Source organism: Parasteatoda tepidariorum, chromosome 1 (genome assembly GCF_982258835.1).
Source record: "Parasteatoda tepidariorum strain Cologne lab strain chromosome 1, Ptep-v5.0, whole genome shotgun sequence".
NCBI classification, from domain to species: domain Eukaryota; kingdom Metazoa; phylum Arthropoda; class Arachnida; order Araneae; family Theridiidae; genus Parasteatoda; species Parasteatoda tepidariorum.
In genome coordinates this window covers 23,294,496-23,308,056 of record NC_141755.1, presented here as the reverse complement: position 1 = coordinate 23,308,056, position 13,561 = coordinate 23,294,496, and the positions used below count along the sequence as shown (strand labels likewise).

Here is a 13,561-nt window from a genome sequence, read left to right as displayed (position 1 = left end):
ATTAATAAATAAAGTGACAAATATTTACTAAAAATTATTTTTAACATGGAATTATGTTTGGATAAATGAATTTTATTATTGAGTGCGAAATTTTTTGAATTCGCTTCTAAAGTTCTCGAGTTGCTCAAGAATTAAAATTAATATTAAGGGGTCCAAATTTTGGAGCGCTCTTTTGACCAAACTATTGGGACCTTATTTCCCAGATTGCGGCTACCCCCTATATTTTTGGGATCAGAAATCTGAATTTCTCGAAAAAGAAGGCCTTTTCATTCAGAGAAAGTGCGTTTTTGTATCTGATTTTGTAAATTCAAATATCGCCTTCATTTTTTAGTTAGCATATTTGAAGTCACCCCCTCGAGCTATTAAGATTGAATCCTAGAACGTGAAGATCCGATCATTAGATTGAAAGTTATTCAGGATTGTCCATTTTTTTGGCACACTGTACAAGCCTGTATAAGGAGAGTTATGAAGCATTACAGATTCCATTCATTTAAAAAATTTTAAGATATTACTAAATAAGAAAAAAATGAAATTAAAATTACCGATCTCCTGACTTAGCTATTAGAACCTTTTTTTTCCAATTCGCAACCTTTTGCTTCGTTAAAATTAGAAATTAGTTTATCATTGCGGCAGCAGTCTCATTATATAAAGTTTCTTCATTATACCTGGACTTTGGTATACAACTAAAGTGGTTAGAAAATCATGCAACGATCCAGGTGGTCTTTGGTTTGAAATCGTTAAATACTTTTATAAAAATATGTTAAATACTTTTTATATATGGATTTTATTCAGGAATATTGAAAAACACTTTTTTTAAAATTTTCTGCTTGCTCAATGGATAAAAATTATTCGTAATTGTTTCCAATAAATTAAAATATCCTAGACGACTTTAAAATCTTCATCCATCCATTTTCGCTTAATAACCACATAACCAGTAACATAAGTAGATCACACTATTAAATTTGTGTTGAACTATCTCTCTGAGATAGTTCGCCAAAAAAGTGTGCGAATGAATATTTTTTTTTATCAAGTTAACGCCAAATCGAGCTTTCATAAGCAATTTAAAGGGTATATGAAAGCTCTAAATTCCTAAAATGTGAAATATTTACACCAAGATCACACGCATTTAAATTATACGCTGAATATTTTAACCTTTTTCCCATGGGCTGTGATACAACAGTTGTCCCATCATTAATTTAGGTCCTCTGAGGGGCTTGTGACACTTTCAACCGATGAATGGGGGAGGAAATCTTCTCCACATTTGAAAGTGAGGATAAAGTTACATCGACAGTTGCATGAACTTTATTGTTTCAGGCACTGCTGAAGGTCTCACTTTCCTTAAGATAAGGGGAAAACTTCTTCACATTTTCCACCTAATTTTGAGCATACAAAGTTTCGTTCGTGCACCTTTCATTTTTTTGTCTGTTGTATTTTTGCTAATGTTTTCATATAGATTAATATTTTAAATTTATTTTTTAAAGATTCAGCTTCTTTATTATAGATTTATTTTAACGTATATCATTTTCAATTAAGCATTCATAATATCAAATAATGTAAGTGGAAAAGCCATTTTTCTAAGTGAATTGCTTCAATTTGAAATGAATATCTACGTAAACTATTTCAAATAAAAGAAATCAATAAATAATATTTTTAAGATTTGTTTTTTATTCTTATTATAAAAAACTACATGATTTTAAATAAATACGTTATATATTGCCGCATGAAAAGGCATTGGTTTTATATCTATTTATATATTTGCTACTGAAGAGCTATAACATCATACGTAGTTTAGACTAAAAATACCTTTGAATTATGGCATATTTCTGTTACATGCATTTTTTATACTAGTGATTATTCTATACTTTTGTAATTGAAATTATGTTATTTTAAATTTTTTCCATCTATAATCATTATCTTTTGTATCTATTTTAAAGTTTCTTTTTTCTCCTAATGCAACATTAGAGTTTTACAGTGAGTTAAAGTTTCAATAAAGCCTTATAAAATATCTTGTATATTTATTAAGATGGTGAACTTTAAAACTTATGACTCTTATGCGTGAATTACCATATTGAATTATTAAACATTATTAAACTTTTTATTTTATGATCGTTTATAGCTGAAAGAAATTTTCTCTTAAAAAAATTTTCAATGGAGTAATAGTCAGTTGTGCAATTTCACTGACATTGTTCAAGTTATATAAGTAAATAAGAAGTGTATGAATTATTGATGTAGGTCTTTGCTGTAAGTTCAGTTGAGGAGAAATTATTAAATGAAAATTCTTAATATAACACTTAGGGATCCAAATACCTTTAAAAAACGTTAATTTAGAGTGCAAGATGGTAGATTAGAGCATGAGAATTAAGTATGAACGGATAATATATGCCGATCAATATTAACCGACTGTTTTAATCACGTGAAGAAGGCGAAACATTTAAACTGATTTACATACTATATTAATTTATAAATATCCATTATGTAAACTTGAAAATAAATTATATAACGACAACTAGATATACATTAAATTGTTCACAAAATGAAAAAGAGTCAAATAAATGCCAGTAATAATGTTCGAATGATTTTTTTTTTCAAATTTGTAACAGAAACGTTGCATGAATAAAATAATTTATAACTACTTTATTTGAAATTTTTTTCTTCCTCTTTAGATTAAATAAAAACAAATGAAAGAAAACATGCGTTCGATCTGGAGCAAGTATGATACTCCTCTTTAGAAAGTGCATTTGAGGTGACATTAGAGACTTTCCTGCTGGTAAAATCAAACTCCATCAGAACCAGTAAAGAGTTCAGAAAGGATAACAGCAGAGAGTGATACTCGTTTGGTTGCAAATAAAAACCATGAAGCACTTAAAGGGATCTAGCATTTTAATATGCTGTGCTATTTTCCTGTTCTTTGTTTCGGTCACCCAAGCTGACGATACAGTTTCAAATTCTGTAAATAATGAGAAAATGAGCAACTTGACAGTTCTGGATAAATGGAAAATGATGGAAACTGGAGCAAAAGAACTAGCTAACAAAGGTGTAAAAGCACTGCTTTCACAGTTGGTGACAGGGGAAGGAAGACTCAACATCTCATCTCAATGCATGAGGGAGGGTATGCTGCTGATTTCAGGCTTGAAAAACATCAAGCCATGGGCCATCAGATGTAAGTATAGTATTGCTTCAACTTACAAAACATTCATAAGCTCTCGAGCTCCTTATCTTTTTAACTAAAAAAGCTGTACTTCTTAAAGAATTCATCTATGCTCTTTTGATAGAGAAAATAAGAAAAAAATCACAGTTAGATTGACGGCATTGATTTCGAAGGAAAGCTAATATTTTAAACTATATCTTGCTGAAAAGAATAAGTTGGTTCCTTACATATATCCGTTACATAAGGGACAAATAATTTAAGTATCTAAATAATTAATTTAAAAAAAAAATCCTCAATTTCACGCGAATTTCACACCTAGATGGTAATCATTAAAACAAGTTAATAATTGATTTTTTGAAATAACTTTTTAAATATATATATAGATTACAATACATTGACTTTTCTTCATACTGATGCTTTGAGACAATTTATTGCGAGCATAAGGAATGTTGACTAAATCTAAATTTGGGTGAAACTTAACCTAACAATTACTGTATATACATATACTTTTCTAAGAAAATGCAGTTCGACATTACACCTTAATACTAATATTTTCAAACATAATATCATGAAAATTTTGTTTAGTTTTAAGAAGATATTAAATCAATCAAAACCAGATCAAGGTTAGTACAAATGTTTTCAATATTATATTTTAAGTGCTTCAAATTTTTTTAATGGGTGGCAATTTTTTTACTACCCTCTTAGCTTGTGATATTTTGTTGCGAAAACTTAAATAACATTTGTATTATTTGAATAAATTACATTGCTTCAAGATTCTTAGTCTTCCTGTGTTACCCAGTATTTTAATATTTTACAAAAAATAAAGTTTAAATTTTTCTAATATTTCAAATAAAACCCTTTCATAATTACTTTTATTACAGTTATTGACAGTAGCGCTAAAATAATTGATGGTGCCTTGACTGGTTCTATGTCTTCATTTGGATCCTATGATGAATGCGTAGACACCATAGTGAGGAGTGAAAAATCACGTGACAAAGGAAAAATGCTCTTCAGGGGGCAATACTGCTCAATTGATATCCGACCTCCTCTACCACCAGTTAAAAACTTCTACAAATTACATGACGTATTGGATGAGTTGAAAAATTTTTCTGAAGGTGGTACGGTAAGTGGAATTTTCAAATATTTTGAGTTTAACAAAAGGGTACACAATTTTACACTCAGAAATTTCAGTATACATTTCGTTTATAACTAAAAAAAGAGTAACTGTAACGAACTTCAGCAAAATTTTTAGAATTGATCCTATATGTATTTTGTTGTTATATGAATCCTTTTAACTGAAGTCGGAGGTGTACACATGCAATGCTTACTGTACCAGATTGCGGACGCAAAGGTGCTTGGTTCAAACCAGTTGGAGCCAAAAATCAACTCTCTACATTTGTGAATATGTAGTTCTCAGACTCCTCGATAGATGGCAGCACTACGCTTTGCTTTCGCTTTGTTTCAAAATTCACTTTCATTCCCCGAAAATATTGCCTGAGTCTCAAGCAGCTTCAAGGTCCAAATCGAAGATAACATTTACGAGTATAGCATTAAATTAAGGTCAGAGGCTATATATTTAATAGATTTAGTATATAGCCTCTATATATAGCTAGATAAATATGTAGCCAGAGGCTATATATTTAATAGATTAAATATAAATTTAATAGATTATTTTTACGGTCAGTGATCAGAATACTTTTTGCCTGTCACTCATGGAAAGCTGGCGGTAAAATTTACGAAATTTTTTATTATTAGAATTAAGAAAATTTAAGAACATTCGAAATTGTAAGTCTTTTAACTAACAGATTTACTGGCATTGTCCAGTTCAATTATAAAATAAATAAATAAATTTAAAAAATATTAGAAACATTTTGGAAAAATTTTAAACAGTAATTTCTACGTTTCTTTTCTAAACGCAGTCAAGGTCGCCTAAGCTAAGTTTTCTTAAATCGAGCCTTGACGTTGTTTAAGAGGGAAGAAATTTGTTTGTCAAATCATAGGGATTCCAGAAATGCGGGTGAAATGGTGTTGAGAATAAGGAAAATGCGTGTTCACGTTGTTCGTAGTCACCAATGTAGAGAGCGCGCCAGAGATTGGAAGCCGAATTGGTTTGAACCCGGGTCTTTTGTGACCGCAGTCTGATGCTGTAATTGCTTTGGAGAGTACTTTTCCAAATTAAATTGGAAAACTTTCAATAAATAATAGTAAAAATTAACGGTGTACACTACTAATTTCGCTGAAGTTCGTCAATCACAGTCCTGCACTTATTCTAAAAAAAAATGGAAGATGTCTGTAAATTAACAACTAGCGCCAAATGTTTACAACAAAACAGATTTAGATTAACCGCCAACCAACGGAATTAATTTTCTTTCTAGTTTGTTTGCTTTTATTCTGGCGGCTATTATTTACAAGACGCCTGTTTCTAGGCAGAAGAGAAAATAAAACTTAAAAAGAAAATAGCAAATATTTTAATTGTATTTACACAAATAAAGTTCAGAAATAATTATCTTTCAACAACTTAATTTCAGGTCATAAGTGAAGCAGCAAAATATGCCCATTTTTTTTACTTCTTGTCCTTAAGAATGGGAATATGTGTTCCATCCGGGTGCAGTTACGACGACATTTCAGAAATAACAAATTCAAGTAAGTTCATCTTTATTTTTCAAAATATGAACTAATTTTATTGCAGGGCAAACATACGAAACGAATACAGTTTTATCTCTTAAAACATGTTTCTATAAAAATAGATATTTTTAATGAAATACTGATAACAGATAATATTCATATCTGCATATTAAGAAATAAATCTCTGTTAAAAATATTTTATTTATTTATTTATTTTATTGCATAAATGTTTTGTTCTCAAGTAAAAAAAAATATTTCACATAGACGTTAACAGTATCCTCATTCATGCAATTATATTTTTAACTGATGTTAAAAATATTTTATTTATTTTATAAATAAAATATTTTTATTAGATAAATGTTTTTCTCTCAAGTAAAAAATTATTTTACATAGACGTTAGCAGTATCCTCATTCATGCAAATATATTTTTAACTGATGTTAAAAATATTTATTTATTTATTTAATTTATTGCATAAATGTTTTGTTCTCACATAGACGCTAGCAGTATCCTCATTCATACAATTATATTTTTAACTGATGCTGAAAATATTTCATTTATTTATTTATTTTATCACATTAATGTTTTGTTCTCAAGTAAAAAAAAATTTCACATAGACGTTAGCAGTATACTCATTCATGCAAATATATTTTTAACTGATGTTAAAAATATTTATTTATTTATTTATTTTATTGCATAAATGTTTTGTTCTCAAGTAAAAAAAGATTTCACATCTAGGGTAGTAGTATCCTTATTCATGCAATTATATTTTTAACTGATGGCTTAAAAAACTTGAAAGAAATAAAAAGCTGGCAAAAATTAATTTTGCAAGCTTTAAAATTAATTAATTAATAAAATTTGCAAAATTTGAGATTTTTCTGCTTGTTTGTTTATAATATCATTGTAGTATAGACATTTTTTGATGTTATTATGTTAGTTATATTCAAGTCTATTATATATAAAGCTGATGATATCGACATAGTTGGAAGAACAAAACGCTCAGTCATTGACGCTTTTGTAGCGCTTGAGAGTGCGGCGAAGGAGATGGGACTAGTTATAAACGCAGACAAAACCAAGTTTTTGATCGCAACAAATAAAACTCCTGATCGATCTCCTCTGGAGATAATGACTTACTCTTTTGAAACTGTTAACCAGTTCAAGTACCTAGGAACCTTGATCTCTAGCCACAACAACCTGAAAATTGAAATAAATAACAGAATTTCCATGGCTAACAGAAGTTTCTACGGCCTCAGAAACCAACTGAAATCCAAGTTCATCAGTGTGAAAACAAAGTTAAACATCTACAAAACTTTAATCAGGCCTATAGCTACATATGGAAGTGAGTGCTGGACCCTAAGCAAAACAGAGGAGGAAAAACTGCTAATTTTTGAAAGAAAAATTTTGAGGAAAATCTTTGGATCTCTTCGAGAGAATAACGTATGGAGAATTCTTTACAACCACGAAATTTACAAAAAATAAGACAATTTCGGTGGGACCGACATTGTGAGAACTATTAAAGCATCACGCATTAGGTGGCTGGGCCACCTCTTCAGAAATTCTGATGCCGTCCCTGCCAAAAAAGTGACTTTTTCCACAATTGAAGGGACGAGACGTAGGGGACGACCACCTACAAGATGGATAGACGACGTTGAAAAGGACCTCAAGCTATTGGGAGTCAACCGATGGCCGGCCGTCGCACCGGACAGGGCCAGATGGAGGAAAATCTGCGAGTCAGCCTTGGCCTGTGAAAGGCTGTTGCGCTTATGAAGAAGAAGACGATATATAAAGGAACTAAAACTGAACTCCTTTATTGAGTTGCAAAATAGGAATATTTTTTTTGTATGAGCAGGTTTTTCTTAAGTTTAATGTTATAATAATATCTGCTTAATAATGTGAGAGATAATTATTTTTTTTATATCTTAATTATCTTGCTTGGCAAATTCAGCTTTGTTTAGCATGGGTGTTATTGAAATTTTATGATTTATTTGAAATCTCTCGAACAAAATGACAATTTCTTTAATTGTTAGCAGAATCGTAGAATAACATTAAATAACAATTTATTTAAATGTTATTCTACCATATTCAATCAAAACAGTAAAATTACCATAAAGAAAGATAGTATGCAAAATGTTACCACTGAGAAAAATCCTTTATTTTCACCGAGTATGGTTAAACAGCCAGAATATTATCAGGGCCAGGTAGGTCCAATGTCTAATAATTTTACCGTAATAAGTGGGTTAAGAACACCTTATGAAATTACTTAGTTCCTTGCAGCTGGTTACATACTTTAGGCGAGAGGACTAATCTGTAAATCTCGTGACCATCTGAACAGGGGTTTGTATCCAAGCATTGACAACGCAAAGTTTATTTTATACCTTTAACACATGACGAGTTTCTACAGTCCTTTATTCCTTAAAATCTTTCCCGGGACTATTGGAATACTAAACTCTCATTGACGCATATATAAATACACCAAAGAGCCTTTTAGCACATACAAATTCAGTATTTTCCATCTGTCACAGCAGATGGCACCACTAGATTAATTAATACACCACATTTTACGGTTTATTTGACAAAATACAACTCAAATGTAACCTAACTCCAATGTTCATGACCTAACAAAAAACCTAACTCTAACCTAAATCTAACTCTAAACCTAACTCCAATGTGGAGCTAAATTTCTTTTTTACGGTATAAATACCACGCTAGTTGTAACTGGTTACAAAACCGAATAATTTTGTATTCACGCTTTTTGGACAGTGTCAGTTTCAAACGGTTTCAAGCCCATAAAGGTAAAGAAATGTTGCAAGCCTAAACTATTGAATTAACTGGATGTACAGATTGCTGCCATTCATTTTACAGTAATTTTGGAATTAAAATTCTTTCCGTGAATAATATGATTTTATATTCTTTTTTGCAGTTAGTAGCTATCTAACTCTGGATGTACAGACTCTAAGATGTGAAATAAAGCAAGTAAACGAGTTCACACCAATTAAAATATTTACTATGTAAGTTCATTCTTCTATTCTTGACTTATTGCTTCGATTGTATGTCATATTGATAACTTTAAAAAATATTTCCTGATATCAAAGTAAACTATATTAAGAAAAAGTATTGATTTATTGAAATGGCATTTGGTTCAGAATGAGCTAGTGGACTTTTACGAAAAACTTAGTAATAGAGCCTAATTAATTGCTATTTAAAAACCATGTATTACTTGAGATACTAGGAGTCTTCGCTCACCAATTCTCATATTGCTTAGCCTTTATTTGTATTAAGAAAACATTGAAACTTTGACAATAAAATGCAAAGTTATTATATTTATAAGCAAAAACATTCTGTTAGTTTTCGTGAAGAAATGAGCGATTTGAAAAATAATAACGGAATTAATTAATGTTTGGAAAACGGAATGAGCAGCACAAGAACATATGAAAAAAAGCTAATTTTTCTCACTAACAATATTAAACGACAACATTAAGTAATTACATCAATTCAAACGGAAAATAGTCTTTATCTCTCTTCGTTTTTTGACTTAAGTTTCATACAATTTTAAAATTTTAAATTTTAACATGCTATACCAGTCAGTCTTTGACCTGCCTCTCTTAGTCTGTGTTGTTACTTGCGACATCAACTAAAAAGCAAACATATAAAATAAAAATATCGAGAGATGAATAAAATTTTTGCAAATGTATTTTTTTATTCCATTATTCTCCATGTACTTTTTTTACACCTCATCATAATGTTAAGTTTTTAAGTCTTACAGATGTGAAATGTATAGTTACGTGAAATACATATTTTATTGCTTACTTACAGTAACGCATAACAGAACGTAACTTAAAATTGAACACCTAAAACAGCTCCAGCCGCAGCGAATCTTACGATATTTCTTCAATTTAGAGAAGTTTATTGTTATTCAGTCATAAAAAAATATCGTACAGTTTGTAATAATTTGTATACATTCTCTATTTCGTAAAATGAAACTTTATTTAAATTATATTCTTTCTAGGTTTGTTTACTCCTTTGCTGGCTTGTTTATGTTGATTGGATCATCAATAGACATGTACTCCTATTATACCAAAACTGCATTCAAAGGTATGTTTGAATATTTTTATTTTTATTGTCACAATGATAGTAATATTTCTCTGATAAAAAATAAGTTATTTCTTTAGATCCTAATGCATTAAATTTGCATTAAATTAAATTTGCTTCCAAACCACTTAAAGACAGACAGACAGAGACAGACGCACACACAGATATATATATATATATATATATATATATATATATATATATATATATATATATATATATATATATATATATATATATATATATATATATATATATATATATATATATATATATATATATATATATATATGAGCCGCTCAGAAGCCAATGCGGTTAAGTCCATTTTTTGATATTTTCTGATTTTTGGAAATTTTGCTGAAATAAATAATAATCTTCTTAGTTATTAAAGGATTTACTCGTTGGTTACTTTCTTCTAGGTTAGGCAGCCCTTTTTTTAATAGCTTCTGAATATATTGTGTAATAATTTCAGAAGCCATTGTGAATAAGTCCACCTTTCATCAATATTTTTTTACATAAATTTCTTATCTTTTTCAGCTGCCAAAAGGTATAAGTCCTAAAATTTTTAAGAAGCTGTCATTATTTCAATAAATACTTACGTTTTAATTTACACATCCTGTACATATCTTGTTTTTTGCAGAGTTTACACCTCGAAAAAAGACTTTATACACTTTTCTAATTAAATTAATAAACCAAGAATTTTAAAAACTAATGCATCAAAAAACATTAATTTTCTCAATTTTTGTGTTTTGGACTTAACCGCATTGGCTTCTGAGCGACTCATATATATATATATATATATATATATATATATATATATATATATATATATATATATATATATATATATATATATATATATATATATATATATATACCAGTGTCGTCCGTTGAAATTTGATCATAACCAACTGCACCCAAGTCTGAGCCCGTATAGGACTCTTAAAGTATACGAGATCTCAGAGCCTTATGTTCGATTTTGCAATGAACAAATTATTTTTATGGAACACGAAGCCTAATCATATAGAACTCATCTACACAAAGTGAATAAATTTGTTCGATAAATTAACCAGTCATTTCTGTAAGCCTCAGCCATATAGAACAAGCCTTGGATGATCTGAGGAGGGGGACTGCACTTTGTGATCACCAATCAAAATGAAGATCTTTTAAGCAGCTTTTAAAAAAATTGGAAACAATTAGCTCAGGATTCTCTGCTGAATAGTTATATTTTTTGCATTATGTGAAACTATACCCAAACAAAATTTTCATTCAAATCAATTCAATTTGGTGAGAACTATAATACCTATCTACAGAACTCCAACCAAGCCTATAACGTATCTTATTTCTTAGCACCACTGTTATAATTCTAGAACGAATTCCGACTTTTAAAAGGAAATTGTAATTATTTATTAAAATAACATGATATTCGTTTTTATAAACGTAATAAAAATTTTTAGTAGGTTTATTCATAGTAATTCACAGTTAAAAAATGAGTTATGAAATAAAATATTCATTGCAGTAGTTTTCACTAAGTATTGTATATGTTGCTTCCTAGGTAAAATGATTTAAAATATAGTGAATTAATTTCAGGCACAGGTATGAGGGTTCTCTTATCATTTTCGTTCATTTCAAACTTCAAGAAATTTGTGAATACGAAAAGTACTTCTGATACCCTGAGCTGTTTGAATGGGATACGTTTCCTCTGCATGAGCTGGATCATTCTTGGACACTCATATTTGAATGTTAATTTTCAGATATTTTGTAAGTCTCTTGAATAACTTAAAATTATCATGCAAAATTTTCATAACATGTTTAAATAAATTTTCTGATTGATATTTTGCTCCACTTGGCTAGTAATATAATAATATGTTTTTATGTTTTTATAAATTGTTTTGAAATTGGAGATATTGTATTTAATTTGTAAGAAATTTTGAATATTAAAGACACACAAATACCATCGGGGCAAAACATTTAAATGTTTAATTGTGAAGCTTTTTATTTAGATTTATCTATGTATCAATACAAAAATGTCAGATTTAAAAAAAAAAAAATTGGCCAAAAAGACCGAAACTTTTCTTTTCTTCAAAATTACATAACTTTATTAAAACTCATTATGTTTCCTTTATTAAATTCACCAATTCACTTATTAAAATCATTATATTTCCCTAATTTATCATTAAAATTCATTACGCATTAGACACGAAATTAAGTTTTTGGTATTTTACAGCAGACATAGAAACTTATTTGGCAAAAAGGGACAAAATTTGCAATTAATTATTTTTATTTTATCTTAAAATATAAAATAATAATAGTTTAGTTCATTAGACCATTGTCTATTTTTGAAACATCTGCACAGAAAACATTCATGAAAAATTTAAAGTAATTTGAACTAAAGTATTTTGAGATATTGCATTAAAATATAAGGAAATACAACTGAAAAATTAGTTTTGAAAAAAGGGATAACTAAGACACAGTTATCGATTTAATAACTATTAGAGATATTTTTTTAATCATCATAATTTCTGTTCTGTTTGACGTCGAAACAAATATCAAACGATTTTCGAAAGATTAAAAATCTATGTTTTTGTTTAATATAAAAAATAAATAAATAAATGTCATTTTCGTCAAAATTGGCTTAGAAAAGGAGTTGTCAAACTATAATATTGTTAAAATTTGCGCAATTTTTACAGGATGATATGGGCTGTTTAGAAAAATAAATAACAATGAATAAAAATTCATCAAGGGAGGTTGATGAGAGTTAATTATAAAATTGAACTAACTCTTTATTTATTTTAGGGAATTTCATAAACTTACATGCATATCTAACAATATTGATAATGATGTTACGTTCTATTTCTATAATGGGTTCTTTTAATGAACAAGTCTGATGAACGAATTTAAAGATGATTTATTTACAGAAGATGAAAAACACAAATAAAGAACAGATATATAACATTCCTTATTCAGGCACAGATATCGTAACTTAAAATTCACAAGTTATCCTACAAACTTAAAATTCCATTTTATCTGATTTCCGTCGAAAAGAGCATCACAGTCTGGCGATTACTGTTAAAAGCGATGAACTAAATCATTTATTTGAAAACGACAATAAATCAAAAAGCGATGGGTGATCTAGTTACGCCAATGATGTTTTTCTGTTTTTGTTCATTGGTATGATGTTCTTTTTTTGTTATCACTGTTGTCTTTAAAATAACTAGTGGGCTGCTCCCACTGCTCGCTAACTCTCGCCAACCCCCGAAAATTGCTACGCAATCTTATATGGTTTGCTTCGCAAAACAAGCTCGCTTCGCTCGCTACTAACTTAGGTACATTGCAAATGTACAAAATTCTAAGAATTCAAAACAATCATTCAAATTCTTATAACATCTTTTTTTTAAAAAAAATTCACATCTTTTTAGTAAATACTAAGTCATTAAGATAAATTTGAATTCAAATAAATGACATGCAATTCGTTAAACCTATTAGAAATGTGCTATAGATTAAAATCTTAAAGCGTAACGACACGACTGAGACTTATTTTTCAATGAATAACTAATAACAATAATAAAACAAATAAATTCCTGATATAAATCAAAAATCGTCAAATAAATTCGTAATATGATTCGTGAAAAAAAGTGCTTTCGACAAAATACTAAAATAGAGATCTATCGACAAAGACTACTCACTTCTGCCTAGCTTAT

The 13,561-nt window shown here is 29.0% G+C and overlaps 1 protein-coding gene across 1 annotated transcript in view; it reads left to right on the top strand.

Moving 5' to 3' along the window:
* Positions 1–13,561, top strand: part of LOC107452073 (nose resistant to fluoxetine protein 6-like) — a 50,099-nt gene that overhangs the window by 13,049 nt on the left and 23,489 nt on the right. The window contains exons 2-7 of the mRNA XM_043041537.3: positions 2,664–3,160; positions 4,030–4,271; positions 5,677–5,791; positions 8,692–8,779; positions 9,778–9,863; positions 11,451–11,621. Of these exons, the coding sequence (XP_042897471.1) occupies positions 2,854–3,160; positions 4,030–4,271; positions 5,677–5,791; positions 8,692–8,779; positions 9,778–9,863; positions 11,451–11,621 (1,009 nt within the window). The 5' untranslated portion in view covers positions 2,664–2,853. The remainder of the gene's footprint in view (positions 1–2,663; positions 3,161–4,029; positions 4,272–5,676; positions 5,792–8,691; positions 8,780–9,777; positions 9,864–11,450; positions 11,622–13,561) is intronic.